General features: G+C 39.1%; 1 protein-coding gene across 1 annotated transcript; it reads left to right on the forward strand.

The window, feature by feature from the left end:
- Positions 1-337: 337 nt before the first annotated feature.
- LOC139943145 (2-hydroxyacyl-CoA lyase 2-like) lies at positions 338-27,350 on the forward strand. The gene is made up of 13 exons (XM_071939962.1): positions 338-487; positions 1,650-1,808; positions 12,223-12,393; positions 13,702-13,840; positions 15,450-15,561; positions 17,394-17,494; positions 18,646-18,755; positions 19,693-19,816; positions 20,525-20,619; positions 22,042-22,196; positions 23,900-24,037; positions 24,731-25,004; positions 25,422-27,350. Exons 1-13 carry the CDS (start codon positions 362-364, stop codon positions 25,605-25,607), a joined length of 1,890 nt encoding a protein of 629 aa, XP_071796063.1. The 5' UTR covers positions 338-361; the 3' UTR covers positions 25,608-27,350.

The following is a 27,350-nucleotide window of genomic DNA, read 5'->3' on the forward strand; positions in this document are numbered from 1 at the left end:
GTGTGGAGTACCGCATTCCCGGGCGGACAGAATTCCCTGGGACATAGGCCTAAGACTTAAAATAATTATCATTCGACGGTTAACACTTTCTTAGGTAATTAGACAAGGCTGAACTGCCAAAAAATGAAAAAGAAATCTGAAGTTTAGTTGTCCGAAAACATGTTGGTTTTCAAGAGCCTGTGAGACTTTAAAAAAATTGTTTTGGGTACTGTTAAAGCACTGTAGCGCCATCTATTGACACTAGTGTGAAATCGTTATAGGAAGTAAAGTGACACGAGCGAAGTCTGGTCAACTGCCTTATAAAAACGTGTATGATTTTGATCATTATGATCGCAGGTGTTGTGAAGTCAGGGCCGTCAAGATGGAGGCGAACTCAGTATTTCTGTTAATTTGTAGCTTTTTTCCAATTTCACTATTTATTTTAGTCATCGGACTACTTATTTATGCAGAGAAGAAAATGGGCTTCTTCTATCAGCGGATACACAAGGTAATTTTATAGTATTTATGGGTGAATTATTCGCTCGAAATCGGTCGTTAATTACCGGCGGCTCACCACACGGAAACTATTAGTAAAAATGCCGGTAAAAATTGTGCAATAGGCAATTAACAGTACAATGCAATGGATGCTTGTCATGTGACTAGAATGCAATAGTGGTACATTTATTTGTTTTGTTTGGCTGTGCTGTGATAATGTTACATTACAAACAGCGTATAAATGTAAATTGGGCATAGTTTCTGGGACGTTTGAACATGTTGACAAAAATGAAAGAGTTTTTTTGAAACGTTTTCGTGTCCTGTGATGTGTCAGTCAGTCAGCATGGTCAGTGCATGGAGTTTTCTTTGATCATTCGTCATGAATTAAAAAATTTAGTGAATGGGCCTATCCATTATTTATATTAAAACTTCAGTTTGGATTTTAACCTTCCGTATGGAGCCACCACTTCTTCACTCATTTTTACAAAAAGGGATTTCTCATTGATGTAATTGTAAATTAGATTGTTTCATATTGAATGAATTGAAAAAGTGGTGGCGACATACGAAAAATTTCATGCTGACAATAAAACCAGGGCGAACCCCCATCTCTTTTCGAAAAGTGCACTGGGTTCTTTTATATAAGGGCATTCCACAACATACAGGACCAACGGCTCTAGTCCCATCCGAAGGATGAATACAGGTTCATAAAGTGGCCACTGAATACGGATTTTGGCTAACGAGGAAACTCGGCAAGACTCCCACATAAGAGTCCCTCTCTAGTAAATTTTTCTTTGTTTAAAGAAACTGGACACCTTTGTTAATAATTGTCAAAGACCAGTCTTATCACTCGGTGTTACTCAACAATGCAAAAATAACAAACCTGTGAAAATTTGAACTCAATTGGTCGACGAAAAAATACCCTTGTTGTAGCACAAGATTTGTGCTTTCAGATGCCTTGATTTTGAGATCTCAGCTGAGATCTCGAAATCAATTCAAATATTTTAGTGGGAAGTTACGTCTTTCATAAAAACTATGTACTTCAGAGGGAGCTGATTCTCACAACGTTTTATACTATCAACAGCCCTCCATTGCTAATTGTTACCATTTAAGTTTTTACACTAAAAGTGTCCGGTGCCATTAACCATTGACTCTCACTACGTCTTTCTTGACTATAGGCAGACCCAATGTCAGAGCGCCACGGTGGAGAGCTTGTTGCAGAGGCTCTGAAGGCCCATGGGGTGGAGTTCATGTTCACTCTATGTGGCGGTCATATATCACCGGTCAATGTCGCTGCCGATAGACTTGGTATACGCATCATTGATACTAGACATGAGGTGAGTACTGGGTTGGTTAGTGTAGCACCTTATAGCGCCCTCTGTTGACAAGATATCATGCAAGATTCTTATTCAAAGATTAAAGTTCATAGGTTAATAACAGAAGTAGCTCATCTTTATGGATTTGTTACAACTTACAACTCGTCTAGAACCTCCATCTTCGCCTTTGAAATAAAGCAGATGTATAGGCCTGGGCGACTATAGTGAAATTTACTACACGACTAGTCGCACCTCATAAAGTCGCGACTACAACACTAGTCGGTGACTGATTTTAATTCCCCAAAATGCATTGCGCCAATTTTTTTTCAGTGGCAATGCCTGGCTGAGCTGTGTAGGTCACCAGACGCAAGCTCTGGGCTGAATTTCATGTCTCTGCTTACTGCAGAATTCTGTGCTTACGATCACCATTCTTCGCTTCCGTGCCGACTTACTGCGCTAGCTGTGTAAGGGAAGAATGCTTAGTAACTGGATGTGTACGTATGCATGTACACTCAAGCCAAAATTCCCTGCTAACATGCGAAATATGCTTGAAATACATGTAAGCTTGGGCGATACCATGATACTATTGAATATCGCGATACTAATTTGGAAACGATTTTGATATCGGATTGATCGATTTGGTTTTAATTGAAACATCGATATATCGCGATATATCGCGATATATCGCAATATCGATTAAGTATCACAATATCGCGATTTATTTACTAGCTGAGACATCTTGCACCCCATAGGTTTGGAGTAAAACCAGAAGAATAGGTCATTAGAACACCTCTCTTATGCTATGACTGTCTCTTCTACAATTTTCACTGGGAGTTTGAAGACTGATGCTGTCAAATTTAATTAATCGCGATTATATCGAATATCGCGATATATTGTCGGTGATATATCGTGAATAAAATAAATCGATATCGCCCAAGCTTAAGTACATGTAAGCTTCCGCAAGCACCAGTTCTTGGCTTGGTAAGCTAAGCCATGAAATTGGGCCCTGCTGTTGTCAGCAGTAGAGTGTGGGCTCAAATCCCTGTCTTGACACTTGTGCCCTTGAGTAAGACACTTAAAGCCATTGGACACTTTCGGTACAGAAAAAAAAGAAAAAGTTCACAGATTTACAAATAACTTACAGGGTTTACAGAAGGCAATGGTAAAAGACTTTTCTTGATTATTCCATGAAATGCTCAATATATCGAGAGTTACGGATTTATTTTAAACACATGTCATGACACGGCGAAGCGTGCGGAAACAAGGGTGGGTTTTCTTATTATTTTCTCTCGACTCCGATGACCAATCAGCCTAAATTTTCACAGGTTTGTTATTTTATATACACGAAGTGTGGGCCTTGAACAATACTGTTTACCGAAAGTGTCCAATGGCCTTAAAACCATAGTCGCTGTCTGAAAACGTTCAGGGAAGGTATGTAGTGCAGTCTGCTCTACCAGCCAGAGTCCTAGTAGTGGATGATACCCATGCCTGCATCATCATCATCAGTACGGACTGTGAAGTGGATATATATAGCCCTGATTCAGCACCAGCAGTAGGTGGTTACGGCTACTGATTTCTGAAGTGTTTACACATTGTAAACGTAGACCAGCATTTCTAAAATTGGATCAACCCATGACCACTGATTTTATCCTTTGTTTGTTTTGTTTATTTTTTTTGCAAGATAGGCTTATTATAATCTTCATAATTCTGGACGAACTGATGATAACCATCCATAAGATAACAATGTTGTAACCAATAAGGTCAAAAAACTACATGTTTTTTGTCCTGTCTTTTTGAAAAAAAAAAGAATGAAGCCTGTCCATTGTTTTAGCACTTCAGGAAACCTTTTTTTTTTAAAAGCCACTGGAAACTGTTGGAGAGCTGTTGATAATATAAAGCACTGCGAGAAATGGCTCCCTCTAAAGTAATGTATTTTTTAGAATGAATTAATTTCTCACTAAAATGTTTGAATTGAATTCGAAACCCCAGCTGAGGTCTCGAGTTCAAGGCATCTGAAAGCACACAACTTCGTGTGACAAGGGTGTTTTTTCTTTCATGAATCTCTCGCAACTTCGACGACCAATTGAGTTCAAATTTTCACAGGTTTGTTATTTTGTGCATGTATGTTGAGATACACCAAGTGAGAAGACTGGTCTTTGACAATTACCAATTAGTGTCCAGTGCCTTTAAAGGGAAGGTAAACGTTTGGTAATTACTAGCCTTGCTCAAGGCAGTCGAATTATTCACTCCGAAAAAAGACCACCGCTGTATAAAAACCCACCCGTATTCACTGTGCGTAAAACCCACCCGTATTCACTGTGCGTAACATCGCACGACACGATGCCCCCGTACACTATCCCCATGCGGAGGCCGTCAGGCCGACAGCCTTGTAGGATCTGTGTTGAAGCCACTGACCTCATTACTATAATAAGCGAAGAGTTCCCACGGTCAGCTCATTACCATAATGCCCGCGAAAGACGAGACATGTTTACCTCACACACCACCACCACGGACGCATGATAGGGTCCAAAGGTCGTGATAAGGGAAGTGCGTGATTGGACGTCAACATGAATAATTCATTTGCCTCACATCCTGTGTTGTCTGATAGGTCTGACGAACGATATACATATTCATGAGCTGCATACTAGCATATCCTAGAGCCCCCCCAATTTCGTCCACTATTGGAATTTTTTCAATACAACACATTAAAACGGGAAGATACAGACCCGACAAGGCTGTCGGCCTGACGGCCTCCGCATGCGGTTAGTGGTGTACGAGTGCGATGACTTGTGTGAACAGTATTCGTGCGATGTGACAGTGTGTATACGGGTGGGTCATTCGGTGTGATCGCACACACCATGCACAGGGTATACGGCGGGTGGGTTTACAGCTGCGTCTTTTCGGAGCGAATAATGCGACTGCCTTGAGCAAGGCTAGGTAATTACTTAAAAAAAACTTATTTATAAACTTTAAAACTAACTTGGTAACGAGCATTGGAGAGCTGTTGATGGTATAAAACATTGTGGGAAACGACTCCCTCTGAAGTAACGTAGTTCTTGAGAAAGAGGTAATTTCTCACTAAAATATTAAAAGACTTTCTATCTGAAAGCACCCAAATTCGTCCAACAAGGGTGTTTTTTCTTTCATCATTTTCTTGCAACTTCTATGACCAATTGAGCCCAAATTTTCATAGGTTTGTTTTTTTGTGCATGTATGTTGAGATACAGGGCAATTCCATGAAGAAGTGGACATGACCTCAAAATTTAGAATTGTGTTTTTTAAGTAAAAATTAGGCTTATATTGTAGCATATACATCAAATATTCAGGAAAAAATGGTTTCAATGTCATGTCTTTGCAAGAAAGTTACAAAAAAATAATTTTTGTGCCAACAATGTTTTATCATGAAATTATGTGTAAAAAAGTTGTGCAACTTCAATCTACTACTGAAGGGGGAAGATAACAAGGTATCAAATCAATCTAGTCATATTTATTCATTGATTGGACCTACACATTGGCTGCAATCGTCAAAATTTGTGTTTGTGATAGATTCAGACCATCAATCTGTGAAGCTTGTACCCCCATTAAACCTTATGTAACGTAACTAACCAAAACTTCCAATTGTTTCTGCCTGTAGAGAAGGCAATCAATTAAAATGTTTATATCTTGAATTTTCCTACTTGGTGCAATCCTTAATTAAAATAAGGAAGGAAAAATCATAAAAATTGTACCATGTGGAAAATAGAAGCAGTCAAAAACTGTAACGTAACTAACTATGTAACGTAACTAACCGGACCGTAACGTAACTAACCGACATAAAGACTATTAAGATGCTGCTAAGTTGACACAAGCATAAGTTTTCAGCCATGTTGTAGAGTTTAAACAAGTTAGGGAAGTGTGAAACTGTTCTTTGACCCACAATTCAACTTCTAGCAATGTTTTGTTTGCCATGTGCCTCATTTTGTCTGTATGCATATTATGTATGCAAGATCCATGCGCAACACCCCTGTCCTACAAGTTCATTTTCTTCAACTTTTGTGGTGAACTTTTTGGGGTAAGTTTGATAACAATAAAGTTACATGGTGTAATCCACATGAATTTTATTTTAAAGGGTTATCTTAAAGTTGTATTTCTCTTCTATATACTAAATTAATGAGAGTTTGTGTACAAGTGCTGCATGTGTATAATTCTAACATTGTTCATCAGGTACATACATATGTGTAGTTATAAAAATTGCAATTTTCAAAAAAGTTGATTGACTTTGTTCCTTATTTTTATGTCCATAGATCAAACTGGCCATTTTCAAACAGGGAAAAGCAATTAGCAACACTAAGAAAACATAAAGGCAGCTAGTCACTACAAAAAAATACAACTAGGAGAAAAAGGCAGTGGCCGTCCAGACATTTTGTGACATAAGAAACAGCGAGAGATTTTGCTGTCTAATCGTCAACAATATCAGCTTGTATGTAAGGGGGAAGCAAACTCATTATAAGCTTGTTGCCCTGTGCAAACAGACCATGGGATGCGATTAGTGTGAAAAAAACAAAAACATTTTGATGTGCATCTCGTAGAGATTTTTTTTAGGACAAAGCACAAAAAACAGTAGGACCGGAACGTGTTCAAAAGGTTTAATATTATAATAAGTCTTCCTTTGTACATGGATAATCAAAGGCTTTAGTTATTAATTAGGGAGGGGGTACATGTATGTAGTAGAAGGGCAAAGAGGAACTGGTGTTGGTAGGTCAGGGTGGGGTTAGGAAAGTAGGGAGGGTGTGATGAAGAGAGAGAGACTGCCCATTTAAGCATTAAGCTGAAAAGCAGTGTGGAGCGTGACAGCTGTACTTCAAGAGCAGCACAAGATTGAAATTCGCTGGACTTTCTTCTGCACCTCCCATGGCAAAGGTCATGTGGATGGCATGGGAGGGGCAGTGAAGCATCTTCTGTAAAATGGCCCACTCAAAATGTTTGTATCTTCTATACGAGGGACAAAATGATTTTCAAGCTAGATGTGCCAGAAAATGTCAACAATCGCGAGCATTTCAAAATTTCTGTTCAACTGTAAGATTAGTGTCCATGACCAAGATTCAAGACAAGCGACTCATTTAACATCCTTTCTATTGTTTTGTTTTCTTTGGTATCTATGTAAGAGAGAAATTCACTTGGTTTATTGTGACTTTAAAATACTGCATGGCTTATGAATGTAAAGGAACAAGTTTATATGTTACAGATATAAACATTTTGTAATATATGTGACCTGGGTTAATGATATGGCGAGGTAATGGCTTTTTATACCTTTTTTGCAATTTTGTTACCAAATATTACTTTATTCCATTGTTTTTTGCTTAATTGATTTGTATATAGTGTAGTATTGCATACTAGTTACTAATATAGACCAGATTAGAGCTGTGAGTGAAGTACAAAGGGTGTATCACAAATAATATTAGTCATGGACAAAGTGTAACGTAACTAACTGTAACGTAACTAACCATGATTTTGGGGCAATGCCTGGAACTGATAAGAGTTATTTTATTTTTTCCCCTACCAAAACACTTGCTAGTACCCTTGTAGTTATAGAAATAGTAAAGTTTGTTTCAGCTGTACCCTGTTTGAGGAAACTTTTTGTTCAAAGACATGCATTTTTTTTCCATGTCCCTTTTTTGTAACGTAACTAACCAAAATTAAACTGATCATAACAACGGAATAAATGTGTCTAGAAGTTTGTAATTTTGTTGTATATTAGGTCTAACCAAGATGTTGCCATGGTACAAAAATGGAGACTTGATAGGCTTTCATGTTAATATTGGAGATCACAGAGCTGTGCTAAGCAGCTAAAAGTGTAACGAAACTAACCGTGGAATTGCCCTACACCAAGTGAGAATACTGGTCTTTGACAATAACCAATTAGTGTCCAGTGCCTTTTAAAGGGAAGGTAGACGTTTGGTAATTACTCATAACAAATATAAACTTAAAAACTGACTTGGTAACGAGCACTGGAGAGCTGTTTATGGTATAAAACATTGTGGGAAACGACTTCCTCTGAAGTAATGTAGTTTTCAAGAGGAGGTTATTTCTCACTAAAATAATAAAAGACTTCCTATCTGAAAGCACACAAATTTGTCCAACAAGGAAGTTTTTTCTTTTATCATTTTCTCTCAACTTCGATTCATGACCAATTGAGCCCAAATTTTCACAGGTTTGTTATTTTGTGCATGTAGATATACATACCAAGTGAGAATACTGGTCTTTGACAAATTACCAATTGCCTTGAAACGAAACGGGAAACTTTAAATCGTTTTATTTGGGTGAAAGGTAATCCAAACCCAGGTACATGTATCAAAGGAAATCCTTTCTCAAGCTAATTGTAAATGAAAAAGGATGAACCCCTTGAATAATCGTTAAGATTTATAACTTTTCACCCCAGAAAGAATTGAACCTGAGAAAAAGATTTGCATGAAATGTTGTGTACGAGTCAGATTCCTGTTTTCACTTTAAAAAGTTTGTGTCTGTCCTTAAAAGTCTAGGACCCTCATATTGCATGGTCAGTAGGCCTACATTGCAAACTGCTTGAAAAGCAATTGAAAACATAATTTTGTATTTGTCTGGCCCTGTTAGGTTAGTAGCAGTGATAATGGATTAAAGACAGTGGACACTATTAGTATTTGTCAAAGACCAGTCTTCTCACTTGGTGTATCTCAACATATATAAAACAACAAACCTGTGAAAATTTGAGCTCAATTGGTCGTCAAAGTTGCGAGATATGAATGAAATAAAAAACACACTTGTCACACGAAGTTGTGTGTTTTCAGATGCTTGATTTCGAGACCTCAAGTTCTAAATCTGAGGTCTCAAAATCAAATTTGTGGAAAACTACTTCTTTCTTGAAAACTAGTCCACTTTAGGGAGAGCCGTTTCTCACAATGCTCTTTACTACCAACCTCTCCCCATTACTTGTTAACAAGTAAGGTTTTACATCAGTATGTAAGCTTGGGCGATATCACGATATTATCGAATATCGCGATACTAATTTGGAAACGATTTCCATATCGGATCGATTTGGATTTAATCGAAGTATCGATATATCGCGATATATCGTGATATCGATTAAGTATCGCAATATCACGATGTATTTCCTAGCTGAGACATCTTGCACCCAATAGGTTTGGAGTAAAACCAGAAGAATAGGTCATTAGAACACCTCTCTTATGCTATGACTGTCTCTTCTACAACTTTCACTAGGAGTTGTAAGACTGATGATGTCAAATTTAATTAATCGCGATTATATCAAATATCGCGATATATTTTCGGCGATATATCATGAATAAAATAAACCGATATCGCTCAAGCTTAGTGTTATGCTGTAATTATTTTGCTTAATTACCAATAGTGTCCACTGCCTTTAAGTATGCGTACATTTTAGCCTACATGTATGTGTGGTGTCTGAATGTACAATACAAATGTATACATTCATTACAGTACTAGCCCTGGCGGCCTTACACTTTCGTTTTGTACTACAGTGACGTCCTGGACATCAGGGTACATTTCTGGGGCGGAAAATTTTCACAGCTTCATAACTCAAATCTTACCTACAAGAAAGCACCAATTACAACAGATTCACATTCCATGGCAGCATATGTTTTTCTGCGGTGGGTTTTGATCGTCATACATGTATATTCTTCACAAATCCGTCATTTTCATGAAATAATGCAGCTCCCAACGTTAAGGAATTCCCATTTTTGTTCGTACTCTCACAGTCTGCCGTGTGTACGCAAGACGCACGACGCACAAATTTTGAATTGTGTTGTTAACACTGCAGTCATGATACGATAACCAAAAATTCATGCGTCTAAGCTTGCATCATGCGTCTTGCACGCGAATGTACAGAACTGTGAGAAAACGATCGAAACAGGAATTTTTTAACGTTGGAAGCTGCATTATTTCACGAAAATGACGGATTTGTGAGGAAAATATGAGGACCAAAACCCATCGCAGAAAAATGTATGCCGCCATGGAATGTGAATCTGTTGAAATTAGTGGCTTGTTGCAGGTAAGATTTAAGTTATGAAGCTGTGAAATTTTTCCGCCCCAGAAACGGGCCTCAATAGTTAGGACTCTGTTCCTGTGTACAGAGAAAGAGTCCTAACATGCCTAATACAGTACATAATGTAACAAACATGTGCTTTGTCAGGGTTTCGGAATGTCTGGTCACATTTTTGAACCTTTGCACAGATGTGTGTGTCCATTTTTTGTTACCATGGAGACCAAGAACTAGACCTATGAGGCCAAATAAGAGAAAATACCAGTTGATCGTCTGGGTTTTTCCAAAAAGAGGAGGATGATGGCCTTTTAATTTTTAAATTTTTATTCTTTATCAAATGTGGCCACCAAGCATTTTAATTCAAACTGGCCACCTATTCAGTTTAAAGTCACATTACAACATGTATGGAGTAACAAAATCTAGTATAAGTAAGTAAATTGAGAAAAACACAGAAAATTTGTCTTGATGAAAAAAAAGTAAAGTAGAAAAATAGAAGGAAAAAAATGATGCGGCCTCAAAAAAAGGATGAGGGAGGGGACCATCAACTAGTGTTTTGTTTATATGACCTTACCAAAAAGGATTGTCTGATGATAGGGGAATTTTAAAGACTGGGTGATCCACACTAAATATGTTGTATGTACAAAGTCTATGGGGAAATGTGAAGTACAGGGACAAAGAAAAGAACAATGAAATGCAACATGAATGCAGATTTTATAATGGATGTTCTGTTTGTGTATGTTGACTGAAGGTCCAATGGTCCAAATTACTTGATTTACATTCCCTACATTAGGCTTAAAGGCAGAGGACACTATTGGTAATTACTCAAAATAATTATTAGCATAAAACCTTTCTTGGTGACGAGTAATGGGGAGAGGTTTATGGCATAACACATTGCGAGAAACGGCTCCCTCTGAAGTGCCATAGTTTTCGAGAAAGAAGTAATTTTCCACGAATTTGATTTAGAGACCTCAGATTTAGAACTTGAGGTCTCGAAATCAACCATCTAAACGCACACAACTTCGTGTGACAAGGGTGTTTTTTCTTTCATGACCGATTGAACTCAAATTTTCACAGGTTTGTTATTTTATGCATATGTTGAGATACACCAACTGTAAAGGCTAGTCTTTGACAATTACCAATAGTGTCCACTCCCTTTAACAAAACAAATGTTATGTTGCCGTAAAAAGGCCCCCAAAATTAGGGTAGGTAGGAAGGTAGGGATTTTTTTTCCCCCTCCCAGCTACGAAAATGACATGTTTTCTAATTGTTTAAAGCTGGTAGTATACACAATAACAAAAGAAAACAAGGCTACACACAACAAATAGCATGTTTTTAAACTCTTGATGACATTTATTTTATTTTTATGTCTTTAATATATTTTAATCATTAAATTTCTTCCCTTGAAAAAATAAAAATATCCAGGGTCGGTCGTATTTTTAAGGGTAGGTCGGGTTACGCCAACATAACATTTTTTTTATTTATGCCTTAGCGGCCTACAGATGGGCATGTGTACCATGGAGGAAGAAAAACACACTTTCCTTCCTCCATGGGCATACATGTACATGTACTGTACTCTGTGTACAATGTACGTAGTCTTGACTCTGTACAAAGTGCCCCAGAACACCAGCTGACCAGGGCCCACTTTCATGTCTCTCTGCCTGCTTTAAAAGCAGAATATTTCCTGTTTGAAAAATAATTTCCACTGCTTGTCCACAACAAACGTACATGTTTTACTTTACATGTAGTCCTTATATAGAGTTTTATAAAACAGGAAACCAGTAAATATTTTGGATGGTAACCAATTCAAGGGCAAACATTCGTATAGATGCTTTTAAAGCAACTGCTGTTGTAGCAGGAGACCAGCCTGTAGGTCCCGTGGCCATTTTCTGGGAACACAGGTTTGAAAGTGTTTTTGTGTTCCCTGAAGAATACCGAGCAACTTTGACTTGGGCTGCCCCCTTGAAAATGTCAGGCATTTCCGGTAGTGGTCAACAAAGGTCAACCAGAGTCGTGGGTTATTTAAGGCCTGCTAAGTACTATAACAGTGAGTTTGGCATGATACTCCGCTGGTTGTGTTTTCAGAGGCAAATTCATGTTTTTGTTTTAAGATCATTTACTCACCAATTACAGCACACGCAGGTGTTTCGGCATGAACAACACTTTATAGAAGGATAAGGAGCAATAAGCCAGGAATGTCAGTTGGCGCATGTCTGTTACAGCTGACAACAGATTTTGTCTATCTCCCGTAACCTTTTGACTATTGGAGATAGACAAAATGCGTTGTCAGCAATAACAGACATGCGCAGCTGGAACTCCGAAGTGGCTTATTCCAAACGGCATTGGGGCCCTATAACATTTCCCACTTTATAATTTGTTCCCATTGTCTTTCAATTCTTACTACAGGCATCTGCCGTCTTCGCCGCTGACGCCGTTGCACGTCTCTCCGGTAAGATCGGTGTCGCCATTGTGACTGCCGGTCCTGGATTGACCAATACCATCACGGCTGTAAAGAATGCGCAGATGGCTGAGTCACCAGTACTACTCATGGGGGGAGCAGCAGCAACGATGCTCAAGGTGAGTGGCTGTGTAATTAGTAGAGTGTTGGTTCCAATCCTGGTCATGACACATTGTCTCGGATTGGGGGAGTTGGTCTAGATGTTTTAGTGTTTGAAATTGTTTGTTATGAATTGGTTGGAAAGATGTTTTAAAGGTAGAATATAACAAATGTGCCTCGAAATTACACGGTCTTCCTGAACTACATCGTGAACTAACACGGCAGGCCAATTTGTGGAGTCAAACCCAGTCAGTTTCCGTTGTGGTTTATTGTTTGATTTCAAAACTAAGAAGGAAAACAGTCACAGATAATTAGTTTGGGTTTGAACAAAGAAACATTTACTGGAGTACAGACATGTAGGACTGTCCAGAACTACTGACCCCCAGATTAATGTCCAGTGCTCTACCAACTGAGCTATCTAGCCCTACGTTGGACGGTCTCCCTAATAGTTTGGGGGGGGGGACCAATCAGAAGCCAAATGTTAGCTGCCAGGGATCACACCAAAGTTTACTGTACAACCTGGGAAGCTGCAGCCAGGGATCATCTTAGGATGTTAGGACTTCTTACGAATGGCTGTAACACTTTTCTTGTAAGCAAAGTTGTTGTGTGTTAGAAGGCACTGGACACCTTTGGTATTATTTGGGGGTCTAAAGGCCCGGTCCCACTGCAGCGATAACAAAAACGATAAAAATCACGACGCAAAACAAATGCATTCCATTGGTTGAATGAGCGCGTGCGTATTCTGCGTGGAGCAATTCGACCAATGGAATGCGTTTTCTTTGCGTCGTGATCGTTATCGTTTTTGTTATTGCTGCAGTGGGACCGGGCCTTAAGACAAGTATTCTCTTGTGGTGCAGGCCTGATACTTCACGGAGGCAACGAAGGCGATTGCCTCCGTTGCCCTTGGTCAATTTCCTCATAGGGTGCCCTTTACCAAGGAGAAAATGCCTTGGTGCCCTTACCCTTCCAAAAACGATGCATACAGGCCTGGTGGTGTATCCCAAGGTATGCTTAAAATAACAAACTGTGAACATTTGGACTCATTTGGTCATCAAAGAAAAAACACTCTCGTTCCCCAGTTCTCTTTACTTTAGATGCCTAAAAAGGGCTTCAGGTTCAAATATTTGAGTGAGAAGATACCTCTTGATTATAAAAACTATGTTACTTCAGAGGGAGCCGCTTCTCACAATGTTGTATACTGTCAACAGCTCTCCATTAATCGTTCTTATGCTAACAATTATTTTCAGTTCTATGTCCAGTGCTTTGAATGCAGCTCTATGTATTCGAACCAAGGTCATTTGAATATTTCTTCTTTTCCTACTCTTCAGGGCCGTGGTGCCCTTCAAGACATCGATCAGATGTCTCTTTTCAAGCCGCTTTGTAAATTCTGTGCTAGCATCGGATGTGTGAGGGACATCATTCCAACGATACGTAAAGCCATCGCTATTGCGCAGTCTGACACTCCAGGTAAATATGTGATGAGCTCTGCAAAAATGAGTCACAAGGGGGACAATTGACTTTATAAGTTATCACACAAGCGCGAGTGGAATACGGAAAAATATAGCGCTTCTGCGTCTCATATCCAACGAGGCCGAAGGCTGAGTTGGATATGGGACGCAGACGCGCTATATTTTCCGTATTTCCACGAGCGCGCGTGTGATAACGTATTTATCTTCACGCAAACTTGGCGCGTGACATAGAACACACAATACGCATGGTAGTGATATTAGCCGTGCAATATAGGTTTTTATCACCACTCCATTCTGCGAATCTGATTGGAGGATTAGCGCGTACTTGAAGATAATGGGTTTTATACATAGCTGAAAAGAGAATACAACAAGCTTCATTTTGACATATATCTTACACACTTGTATCATGTTTGGTTTAAAAGCTATGACCTTTTGAAAAATAGATTATGTCATAATCTAAAAATAACCCATACTGGGGAAATAGCCCATTTAATAAAAACATTTAAACTATTTTTGCATAGGGGATGAACAAAAAGTACATGTTTTATTCACCTTTATCGATCAAAAACAAAGATTTGTTTTCAGAAAATGCGAAAATATACGCCCCAAAACAGAAGCATAAAACCACACAAAAAAAATGGGTTGTACAACAAGCGGCTCATTTTTGTAGAGCCTGTCACAAATAAAATAAGTGAGGGGGTGGGGGGGGGGCATTTCTTGAATTAAAATGAATGAAAATTAAAATGGCCTTGTCCTCTTTTTCGAAGGGGCACCAACGCCAAGACCAGGGCAATGAAGGGCATTCTCTGTGGCCTCCATGTTGCTCACTGGCATAGCCTTTATTCAAGGCCGCTAGGCGCATGTGTCGGCGGCACCCGTAGATGACACGCATGAAGAAACACCAGCGCAAGCGGCCAAGCTGCGAAGCCCCTTTACCATCTTTACCAACTCGTTTATCTAATCAGTTATTCATGATCCACAAAAGTTCATTATATGCATTTTCTGTGTGTTGCCCTTAGCACGTGACTTTTTAGCGCCCCCATTACCCTTGAATTTGTGTGTGTTGTGTGATCTCTTCGTATGGTATTTGTGTCTTCTTATTTGCCAACACTTATCATGCTATTGCATTATGCATTGCATTTGTCCTACCAAAATCGGTAGCAAAAAAAGTAAAGTCACTTCGCGGCTTCGCAGCTCGAGCTGGTCTTTTAACATGCTTGACATTTGGGGTCAAGTGACATCTGGGGGTGACGCTTGCGCCTTGACGAAAGGCTAGTTACTGGCCAAGTGCAGAACATTTCTGGACTCTGGCCAGTGAACTAATGGACCCTTTTTATGAAATATGCTTATTACATTCACGCATGCAAACAGACCCTATTGGTTGGCAAACGCCATAGAGTTGTGCACTAAGCAGACGCACAATCGCGTGTGAGTCACTGGCCATTAGCCATGTACAAAACATTGTGATGTTCCCTCATTTTTTGCCAGCCAAAATGTTAGTGCGCACAGGCTATGTACATATTTCTTGAAACGGGTCCATTGGATTGGGAGACCAGCAATGCTTCAAATCATACAATCTTTCTGTTTGTTTCTCATGATGTTGATAGGCCCAGTGTTTGTGGAGTTGCCCATTGATAGCTTGTACAAGTACGATCTGGTGAAAAAGGAACTAGGAGCCACAGGAAGTAAAGGAGGTATTCTAGCCCGCATTGTCAACTTGTAAGTTATCATTCTTTAACTTTCAACTTCTCTAGTACTGATAACATTACACAGTTTTCATATAATTTGTGGTTGAACAATGGTAAACGTGCTGGTAAACGTGCCGGTGTGGCAGGAGATTTGTTCCAATGGAGATGGAGCTTTGATACATGTAGGTATGATCTCGTGAAAAAGGAACTAGGAGCCAGGGAAAGTTAATGATGTACCGGTTCATGCATTCTAGCTTGCATTGTCTTTTGTTCAAATTCTCTAGAATACGCCTCTCTTAAAGACACTGGACACTATTTGTAATTGTCAAAAAAAAACAGTCTTCTCACTTGGTGTATCTGAACATGCATAAAATACATGTAACTAACCTGTGAAAATTTGAACTCAATTGGTCATCGAAGTTGCGAGAAAATAATGAATGATAAAATACCCTTATTAACTTTATTAACTTTTTTTACCCATACATCGATGTGTGTTAGCACTGTATTCTCAGTACTGTCCGGAGTCCTAAAATATTACAGGCATATTACCCGGGTGCGATTCGAACCCACGACTCTTGCAATTCTAGAGCAGTGTCTTACCAACTAGACTATCTCGGTTGCCCGGTAGCTAGAGGTAGTTCGAATCCTTTGTTATGGCAGCGGGTAACATCTCTTATAAAAACACCCTTGTCACACTAAGTTGTGTGCTTTCAGATGCTTGGTTTCGAGACATCAAAATCTAATTCTGAGGTCTCAAAATAAAATTCGTGGAAAATTACTTCTTCCTCGAAAACTACGTCACTTCAGAGGGAGCCGTTTCTTACAATGTTTTTTACAATCAACCTCTCCCTATTACTCGTCACCAAGAAAGGTTTTATGCTAATATTTATCTTGAGTAATTACCAATAGTGTCCACTGCCTTTAATATTTATACATGAGTACGTCACAAATCTAACCCAAAACGAGGCCATAGGCGCAGCCTCTGCAAGTGGTGGCAGACGTGTGCCTCATTTTGGGTAAGAATTATGACGTCATGCATAAACATTAAGAGAGGCATATATTGATGATAATACACATTTTTCATACAGTTTTGGGTCGAACAAAGAACAGTTTACCAGAACGTGATTTGAACCTGCAACCTCAGAATTAACATGCCAGTGTGGCCGGAAATATTGTCCCAACTGACATTTAGTAACCAAAAGCTTAAAGGGACACGTTGCCAAGGATCGGGCGAGTTGGTCTACGAAAGCGTTTGAAACAGTTTGTTATGAAATTTAAAGACCAGCTCGCCCCGATCCAAGTCAATTTTTCACACATTTTTCATACAGTTTTGGGTCGAACAAAGAACAGTTTACCAGAACATGATTTGAACCTGCAACCTCAGAATTAACATGCCAGTGTGGCCGGAAATATTGTCCCAACTGACATTTAGTAACCAAAAGCTTAAAGGGACACGTTGCCTAGGATCGGTAACAGTTTGTTATGAAATTTAAAGACCAGCTCGCCCCGATCCAAGTCAATTTTTCACACATTTTTCATACAGTTTTGGGTCGAACAAAGAACAGTTTACCAGAACGTGATTTGAACCTGCAACCTCAGAATTAACATGCCAGTGTGGCCGGAAATATTGTCCCAACTGACATTTAGTAACCAAAAGGTTAAAGGGACACGTTGCCTAGGATCGGGCGAGTTGGTCTATGAAAGCGTTTGAAACAGTTTGTTATGAAATTTAAAGACCAGCTCGCCCCGATCCAAGTCAACGTGTCCCTTTAGAGGAGAAGTCTTTTTAAACATAAATTAATGAATGAAATGAAATGAATTGAAATGAAATGTAACAATTATTCTTATGTATTTTCTCATTAGTTATTTGAACACCTACGTCAATAATATCTTTGCCGGTGCCTGGGAGAAGAGAGAGCTTAAACCTCTGCCAGTCAACCAACCAATGGCTTCGGCCGACCAAGGTATCCTATTTCTCAAATACTTTCAATATCATTATCACCATTTTTATTTGTTTTAATTTTGTTTGTACTGAGAGATCGCCTAAAGCCCGGTTCATACTTTCCGCAACTTTTTCAAGTTTGCAACCAGTTTTTCGCATCAGATTTTGTGTTAAACTTTAGTGAAAATTTGCTGCAAAAATAGCACTGTGAAGTCAAAATTTGTATCGCATTCGCATTCGCAGAAAGTATGAACAAGGCTAAATATGTTGCAAGGCCAGACAGCCACCTCAAGGTGAAGGCTACATTTAAATGATTTGGGCTATCGACCCAAATCAACTGCCACAAGGGGCACGTTGCCACCTGCTCTTAGGGCCGAAACAGGGTTATCCCTCCACAGTCTGAAGGATGATCAAGGCATGGGTGTTATCCATTAGGAGCCTGCCTGGTACAGCAGAACACACCGTCTTCTTAACTGTTTATGGAGCAATAAGGGTTTAACAAACTTTCCACTGTCATGAGTAATTCTTAGGAAACATGGGAAAAAAACAAGATGGTCGCACCATGATAATGCCCAATAAACCTTTATTTGGCAGTATCCGAATTGGCGGCTACGGGCTACGGCTACGGCTTGATCACCGCGTCGTCATGCATTGAAGTATAGGACGCCCTAAGCAACACCCCTGGCAACGATCATAGCCGCAGCCGTAGCCATCAATTCAGATACGGCCTTTCTCTCATTTATATCAATGTTCCCAAACCAAGGTTTGAAAAAAAAAATAGTCTGGGTCCTTTTTTCAAAATGATTACTACCATGCATTACTGTTATTCGATACTAGGAACATGACCAAGATGGAGGCAGCATGATAAAGGTCTATAACCAGGTTTGGTCTGTGGTTTAGTGCAGCGTTTCTTGCAACTTGATGCTTAACCAGCCTTTGTATAGACGATGTGACCTCTGACAACACTTGAAAACCATAACATGATTAGCGCCTACCGCCGGGCAAAACCTTTGTGTTTTGGCAGCCAGCTAGAAAGTGTACGCAATCTTACTATGACTACGCAACTCAGTGCCCGGCGAAACATGACAGAATATAGTGTTTTGTCAACAGAGGGCGGTTTGAATGTAAACATAGGTCACATCGTCTCTATTTGAATCTTTTTTCCTCTGATAGTCCAAAGAGCTGTGGAGTTGTTGAGTTCAGCCAAGAAGCCGGTCATTGTCCTTGGGAGTCAGAGCACCCTGCCACCCACCCCGGTGGACGAAGTCAGGAAGGCACTGGAGGTAAATTAACCCTTTAGAGATCTCTAGCGTACCGGGTTGTTGGTGAGACACTGCTTAAGAGTTGCAAGGGTTGTGGGTTCGAATCCCACCCGAGTATAATATGTTATATTTTTTGACAGGACTTGGGACAGTACTTAGTATACAGTTCTAACATAAGCTTGGACGATATTGATTTATTTTATTCAAGATATATCGCCGACAATATATCGCGATATTCGATATAATCGCGATTAATTGAATTTGACATCATCAGTCTTCAAACTAATAATAAATAATAATGATTACATTTATATTGCGCTTTATACTAAAAATAAGTTTCTAAGCGCTTCACAAAAAAAAACAGTGAAAGTTGCGGTGAAAGTTGTAGAAGAGACAGTCATAGCATAAGAGAGGTGTTCTATGACCTATTCTTCTGGTTTTACTATAAACCTATGGGGTGCAAGATGTCTCAGCTAGGAAATGCATCGCGATACTTAATCAATGTCGCGATATTGCAACATATCGATATTTCGATTAATAATAATAATAATAATAATAATAATAAACCGTTCTTTTAAAGCGCATTACACACGGAGTCCCAATGCGCTGTACAAAGTCAGAAAGAAACTGATTAAAACCAAATCGCTCCGGTATCCAAATCGTTTTCAAATTGGTATCGCGATATTCGATAATATCGTGATATCGTCCAAGCTTATAAACTAACACACATCGGTGTATGGGTAAATCCCAAAATTTATACCCTTTTAGAGACCAATCGTTTCTGTATAGTCATCAACGTAAGCACAGACACTGCTTCTCTTGTTTCCCCCGTTATTTCTGGTAAGAAACCAGAACAATTATTTAGAAAAATAAATAAAAGGTTTGAACTTCAGTCGCTATTAGTACTTGTATAATATGAGCTTTTGGTTATTTTTCTTTTTCTTGTTGACCCCAAAAGGCGATGGGAATTCCTTGTTTCTTGGGTGGCATGGCCAGAGGCATGCTGGGAAGGAAAAGCCCCTATCACATCCGCCAGCGTAGACGGGATGCACTGAAGGAAGCTGATGTCGTCATCCTGGCAGGTAGGTAATTCAGTTGCTAAGAAATCATTTCTCAAGACATTCAACCTTCTCAATCCATTGATATTTTTAAAGGCAGTGGACACTATTGGTAATTGTCAAAGACTAGCCTTCACAGTTGGTGTATCTCAACATATGCATAAAACAACAAACCTGTGAAAGTTTGAGCTCAATCGGTCATCAAACCTGCGAGATAATAATGAAAGAAAAAAACACCCCTGTCACACGAAGTTGTGTGAGTTAAGATGGTTGATTTCGAGACTTCAAGTTCTAAATCTGAGGTCTCAAAATCAAATTCGTGGAAAATTACTCCTTTCTCGAAAATTATGGCACTTCAGTGGGAGCGGTTTCTCACAATGTTTTATGCCATCAACCTCTCCCCATTACTCGTCACCAAGAAGGGTTTTATGCTACAAATTATTTTGAGTAATTACCAATAGTGTCCTCTGCCTTTAAGTGAAAAGTGAAGTTTTTTTTTCTCATCTTGCTTTGATGTAACTATGCTTGTATGTAGATTGTTAATAAGTTGTATGTAATTTTTTTTAGTATGTTTTATCTTATGTTTTTAATACTTCTTGTTGTAATGCACAATTTATCATCTTGTTGAAATCTCTAATTACATGTATTATTATTTTTATTGAACTGATATACACGTAATTGATAACTAGATTTGTAAAACAGTATTTGAACGCACTTTCCTTTGCACTTCAGGCACAGTATGTGACTTCAGACTGTCGTATGGACGCCATTTGAGTAGGCGCTCTAAGGTCATCGCTGTCAATCGAAATAAATCTCAACTGTACAAGGTAAGATTGCCTTGGTGTCCTTGTTATTCTCCAGTAGAATTTTACAATGGACCCTTCCCATAGTAGTACGCTTTTGTTTATCCTGGCCGTCTTAGAAAGGATTGTTGTCCCTTCCTCCTCCTTCCTCCACATCCCGTACCTGTCCTGTACCCTTTTGTCTAATCCCGCTCCTCTAGTTACCTTTTTTGAAGTCTTATTATTCTTGTTTTATGTATTTGTTTTTGACACTGGCCGAATAAATAATAATAATAATAATAATAACAATAATAAAATATGCTAATTACATTCACGCATGCGTACAGACCTTGTTGGTTGGCAAATACCATAGAGTTGTGCACTAAGCAGACGCGCAATCGCGTCTGCGTCACGCACCCATTCTATTTATTAGCCGTGTAAAAAACAGCGCGATGTTCCCTCATTTTGCCAACCAAAACGTTAGAGCGCATGCGCTATGTGAAATTTACATATTTCATGGGAAGGGTCTATTTCCTCATAAGGGTGCCCTTAACCAACGAGAAACTGCCTTGGTGCCCTTGTCTTTTCAAAAACAAAGCATACAGGCCTGCAAGATATGTCTTCATATTGACCCTTTCGTGCACCATTTATTTTTAGCGATAAATTGACCATACAATGTGTTCACATTAATTTTTGACTTGTTTCTTTTGCAAATGGCGTCTAAACATCAGGCCCCGATTTGTGCCTTTAAACCATAGGTCCTTTTGGTATTTTGTGCACACATGTTATACCGTAGGTCCTTCTGGTATTTTGTGCACTTATACCATACATTGTAGGTCCTTTTGGTATGTTGTGCACTTATACTAAAAGGACCTTTTGGTATAAGTGCACTTATAGGTCCTTTTGGTATTTTCTGCACTTATACCAAAGGTCCTTTTGGTATTTTGTGCACTTATACCAAAAGGTCCTTTTGGTATTTTCTGCACTTATACCAAAAGGACCTTTTGGTATAAGTGCACAAAATACCAAAAGGACCTTTTGGTATTTTCTGCACATATACCATATAGGTCCTTTGGGTATTTTGTGCACTTATACCAGTATAGGTCCTTTGGGTATTTTCTGCACTTATACCATACATAGGTCCTTTTGGTATTTTGTGCACTTATACCAGTATAGGTCCTTTGGGTATTTTCTGCACTTATACCATACATAGGTCCTTTTGGTGTTTTGTGCACTTATACCATATAGGTCCTTTGGGTATTTTCTGCACTTATACCATACATAGGTCCTTTTGGTATTTTCTGCACTTATACCATAAGTCCTTTTGGTATTTTGTGCACTTATTATACCATACATGTATGTCCTTTTAGTCGGTAAGCAGTTTGCCACAGCCAATTCTATTCCCTCATTGCTGTTTTTTCAATTCTGACATTTGTTTTCTTTCTGGAACTTTTTTTTATTTTATAGAATAGTGATATGTTATGGACCCCGACGCTAGCTATCCAGGGGGATCCAGGGAGCTTTGTGGCCTCTCTGCAGAAGGCACTTGGAGCTTATAAATGTGACCCAGAATGGCCTCGGATGTTGAAAGAACGAGACGAAGAAACGGAAAAGTCAAATATGTAAGTCATATTCCAGGCATGCAACTCTTCTGCGGATTCGCGGTTTCTACGCATTTCATGAAATGGAAATCCGCCGCTACGTAAAAACCTGCGTTGAGAGAAAAAAATCTGTGATGAATGCTCCGCACAAAAGCGTTACACAGTCCTTATACAGACCAAGTTCTCCTTGTACCGCATACCTTCTACACTATTTTTTGCACAGTACGGCTCCGTATTGTTTTTATTGCATGTTGTACGAGGGGATGCGGCGGGAACTAGACTCTGTAAGGGCCCAATACGTGGCTAGCTTCAGTCCACACGATCAATAAGAAAATAATTTCCCCGCGTTCTTTTCCGCTTAAGAGTTGCATGCCTGATATTCGGCGTATCGTGGTCGAGCGGATATAAGCACCGGCCTTAAGCTCTGGTGTTTCTAATCAGCAGAGTGTGCGTTTCAGTCCCGTTCGTGACACTTGTCTCCCTTCAGCAAGACACTTAACCATGATTGGAATTTCTATTATGTTGAATTGTATTTCTCAATAATTATTTCCCTTTTGATTGTTGAACACAATCTCCCTCATTGCAAGATGCAAATGGTGTGATTTCTTCATTCTATAGTCATTTACTAATAAACATGCATCAAGATGGTTCTTGTGAAATGTACTATATATAAGAACTGTTTATTATTATTATTAATCAATTAAATAATGTCCCTCTCCTCGCCTTTTAATTTTGCCATTTTTGTTTCAAACTTCTGGTCAAACCATCCCCTTCCTCTCTAGCCCCCCCTTTCAACTGTTCATCCCTTGCTTTTCTGTGTACTTTTTGTTCATCTGTCTCTCTCTCTCTCTCTTTATGTCTTCCTACTTCACTGCTTCTGTTACGCATGAATGCACTCATGCATCAAGTGTTCATACACTTGTTTATAAAATGTGTTAGTCTTTCGGAAAGTTCCTGCTAGGGTCAAAACATTGATTTATATTTGTATTGTTCTATATCCAGGTGTGTTTTTTTAATTAGTACCAACATTTTTATGAATGATTTTTTATCTGTGTGTTTGAAGTGTATTTCTGCAATGTTTTTTTTGTGTAAAATGTTTATTGGTTTAAAGGGCTTTTAAAAACACATTTGTTTAATCGTTCCATATAATGTGTTTTTGATGCTGTCACTTTTTGTATTTTTGCTTGCTATTCTTTATTCTCTTGATGGGTTTTTGGTTGCATTACCCCTAGCGCTTTGTATCCTTTGGAAAAGGCGCTCTATAAATTTGGTCATTATTATTATTATTATTATCTCTGTTTATTGTTTATTCCACACTCGTCTTTATACAGTTATAGGCCTAACTATCTTAATATTATTGTTATTATTTTTATTATTATTATTATTATGCATTCAGATACGCTATTCATAGTATAACTATATCACAGTGTTTACAAGGCCTACAACTTTTATACATTATGTCTATCTGTTTTAAATATGTTAGGCCTAGTGGCTTAATTTATATCTGTAACTTTTATTCATAACGTATCAGCCTTCGAACAGTCTTTTATCAAATTTGATAGAAATAAACTAGTTAGTGGCTTAATTTATCTCTTAATTTTTATTCATAACGTATCAGCCTTCGAACAGTCATTTATCAAATTTGATATGAATAAACTAATTCAATTAAGCCCCCTAATGAATCAATCATGAACTAATTTGTTTTGTTTTGTTTTTCTCAACAGCAAAAAGGCAGATGCACCCGTCAATCAGTACTTGAATCCACTGAAAATTCTTCATATTATGGAGGAGAATCTGGATGATAACAGTATACTGGTCGCTGATGGCGGAGACTTCGTGGGTAGCGCCGCCTACATCCTCAGGTTAATTTACTGGCTGTTGAGACTTGCCGTTTTAGGCGGCAGAGGGCGTGCTTCCTAAAGTGCAATGTAGCTCAATACTGGCTTTAGGAAGTGTTGTTTACAAGCACATATGTAGTCGATATTTTCCACCCAGGGGTAAATGGGTACCTGCAAGGGCAGAGATGGTTATTGTGATTGATAATAGCTTAGTGCACTACATTTTGACAGCACAGGCTGCATACTCCCCAGGGAGCTGAGATGGTTGAAGCAAAGATTATAGAGCGCCGAAGGCGCAAGATGCTGAAATGTGAAATCCCACTGGATGTCATTTCGGCAAGTAACTCTTTTGATACAACAGTATATCAGTGCAGATCAGTGCAGACAATGACCATTCCTATCAATGGGAAATAAACCTTCACTTGCTGAAATGGCGCCCATGCGTTTTTCACGTTAAACAATCGATAAAGCTTCAGTTCCCCATCTTGCGCCTTCGGCACTCTATAATCTTTGGTTAAAGGATTGATGGCCCAGTGACCAGGGGTAATAATGTGGAAGGGCTTTGAGATGCCCTTGGGTGTATAAAGTGCTATATAAAAACAGACTATCATTATTGTTATTTTTTATACTACTTATTATAGAATACACACATTAATTTGCTGTCAACCTGTAACCTGTAACTATAGTTAAAGTTACTTACTTTATTTTTCTTTGTAGACCCCGCGGACCTCTGAACTGGCTGGACCCCGGTGCTTTCGGTACTCTCGGTGTCGGTGGTGGCTTCGCCCTCGGGGCCAAGCTTTGCCGTCCGGAGTCGGAGGTCTGGATCATCTATGGGGACGGTACCCTGGGTTACACTGTAGCAGAGTTTGATACATTCCAGAGACACGGGGTACCGGTTATCGCAGTCGTTGGTAACGACGCGTCCTGGATGCAGATTGAACGAGGACAGATTCCGATATTTGGTTCCTCGATCGGCTGCCAACTTGCGGTTAGTTTGTTTCTTCAAAAAGGCTTTTTTTTTTTTTAAGGCAGTGGACACTTGTTAGTTACTTAAAATAATTAATAGCATAAAACCTTACTTCATAATGAGTAATGGGGAGAAGTTGATAGTATAAAAGGGTGTGAGAAACGGCTCCCTCTGAAGTAGCGTAGTTTTCGAGAAAGAAGTAATTTTCCACAAATTTTATTTTGAGACCTCAGAATTAGATTTTGAGGTCTGGATCCGAACGACTGCAACAGTTGACCTTTCGACTTCTAGCGCGTCCAGTCACTCCTAACTGTTTCAGAAGTCAAACTTTTCATGTACTTAATTCAGAATTTGATATGGCACAACTCCGAAGCGCCTTTCTGAAACGGGTGTTCGTTATCTTAATTGATATCTGTTTTTTTTTTTGTCCTGCTACAGTTCCGTGACTATGAGAAGGTCGCCGAGGGGTATGGAGGCAAAGGGTTCAAGCTGAGCAATGAGAGCCCAGAGGGGATAGAGAAGACCTTCCTTGAAGCTAAGAAGCTTTGTAAGGAAGGCACACCTGTCCTCATCAACTGCCTGGTGGGCAAGACAGACTTCAGGGAGGGATCCATCTCTGTTTAGAGTAAGCACTTTAATATCGCAACAGTACAATATTTCGATGTGCCGCCAATCTTTAACTAATAGTGACCTGTATATATTTGGTTTGTGGTAACACCTTGTGTGTATCTACTTGCCAGGTAGAATTTGTTCTTTGAGAACTGTCTTTCTTAGTGACCTGCTCCACAAAATCAAAGTACATTTTATCCACTAGTTAGAGGGCGCAACATCAACTGGCTCAGAGGGACTTGGCTAGTCTACTAATTCGGTTTGTCATGATCCAGATGTTTGTTTGATACAGATATCTTTCCTCCAGTAGTACGTATTGCAATAAATGGGTGATTTAATAGATGTTAAATTTGCATCGAGGATAAAGAATATTCATTTTGGTTTTTACCCATTGTTAGCACTGTATACTGTACACACAAGCATACTTATAGGGCATTTGTATAGCACCACTACGTCAAGAACGCAGCGCATTAGATAGGAAACACTTCTTAAATGTTCGTAGCTAGTCAGATTTCCTGATTGAGGTGGAGAGTGCATTCCAGGTGTGTGGCGCAAAATGAGAGAATGTGCGACCTTAAGCAGACTTAAGAAGCTTGATTAAGTTAGGTTCCATGAGGCGAGTAGTTTCAGATGCTGAGCGCAGGCTTAGTACTTCTGTGAAGAAGACAAAAATCACAGGAAACAAAACAAAACAGGCATGTTACTCGGGTGGGATTCGAATCCACAACCTTTGCAATATAGGCGATGTTACTTATATGAATGTAGCCATTCATTCAAGTCTAATTAATATTGGGATGTATAAAGTTTTAAATATTTCCTTGGTGTTTGATGAGTTAGACATGGGGCTGTAAAAAAACATGTACGCACATAATAAAAATGTTAAAATGTTGGACAACCTATGTTGGACACGATGTGACCTATGTTTACATTCAAACCGCCCTCTGTTGACAAAACACTATATACGTCATTTGTCGCCGGGTACTGAGTTGCAGAGTCATACATAATAAGATTGTGTACACTTTCTAGCTGGCTGCCAAAACACAAAGGTTTTGCCCGGCGGTATGCGCGCAAATCATGTTATGGTTTTCGTGTGAAGTCAGAGGTCACATCATCTATACAGGGTGGATTTGGTTCCTGATTGTCTGGTTAAAAGGTCAAGCCTAAATAATGTTCAGAAACTAGGAGTCTTGGCTCCAAGACCATTGGTGTTGCGCAGTCACACACAACCAATGTTCCGATCTACGCACGGCAAAAACTGTACACGATTGTAATGAACGAACGTTAGCAGGCACTCTGTTTCTCAGATTTCTTAATATCATTGTATCAAATGGAATCACTGGATCTAAATAGCAGGAACCTGTCTTTATCCTTGTATATAAAGACGGGGGCCCAGACTATATGGAAGTTTACCTGGTAAGTTTGCTGCCACCTAGTGTTCAAAAGTCTCCAATTGGAAACAGGCGGATGTAGTGATAGCTATTGATGTTGCATAGAAAAGTGTCAAGTGCAAGTCTTAATTCAGCATTAAGTTTCAAATTAATTTGATACTCTAAATTTTGGTTTTAAGCATAAATTAAGTTGCGTTTCTTTTGTAAGAATTATTAGAAGAAGTACTTTCACATTATATTATACTTTTATCGCACAATGTATGGATCAACAAATTTGAGGAAAAATTGTTGTGTTTTATGTAAAAATTTTAAGTGATAAGGAAGCTCGTGTATTTAATAACAAAGTTATTAAAGGGAGGTTTTTTGTTTA

Source organism: Asterias amurensis, chromosome 10 (assembly GCF_032118995.1).
Source record: "Asterias amurensis chromosome 10, ASM3211899v1".
In the NCBI taxonomy this organism is placed as follows: domain Eukaryota; kingdom Metazoa; phylum Echinodermata; class Asteroidea; order Forcipulatida; family Asteriidae; genus Asterias; species Asterias amurensis.

What these genes read in the sequence shown, in the direction of transcription:
- LOC139943145 (XM_071939962.1), top strand. Translation starts at nt 362, where the DNA reads ATGGAGGCGAACTCAGTATTTCTGTTAATTTGTAGCTTTTTTCCAATT. An exon ending in TCTATCAGCGGATACACAAG is followed by an intron (nt 488 to 1,649) that starts GTAATTTTATAG and finishes TCTTGACTATAG; the next exon opens with GCAGACCCAATGTCAGAGCG. An exon ending in AAGTCAGGAAGGCACTGGAG is followed by an intron (nt 18,756 to 19,692) that starts GTAAATTAACCC and finishes TGACCCCAAAAG; the next exon opens with GCGATGGGAATTCCTTGTTT.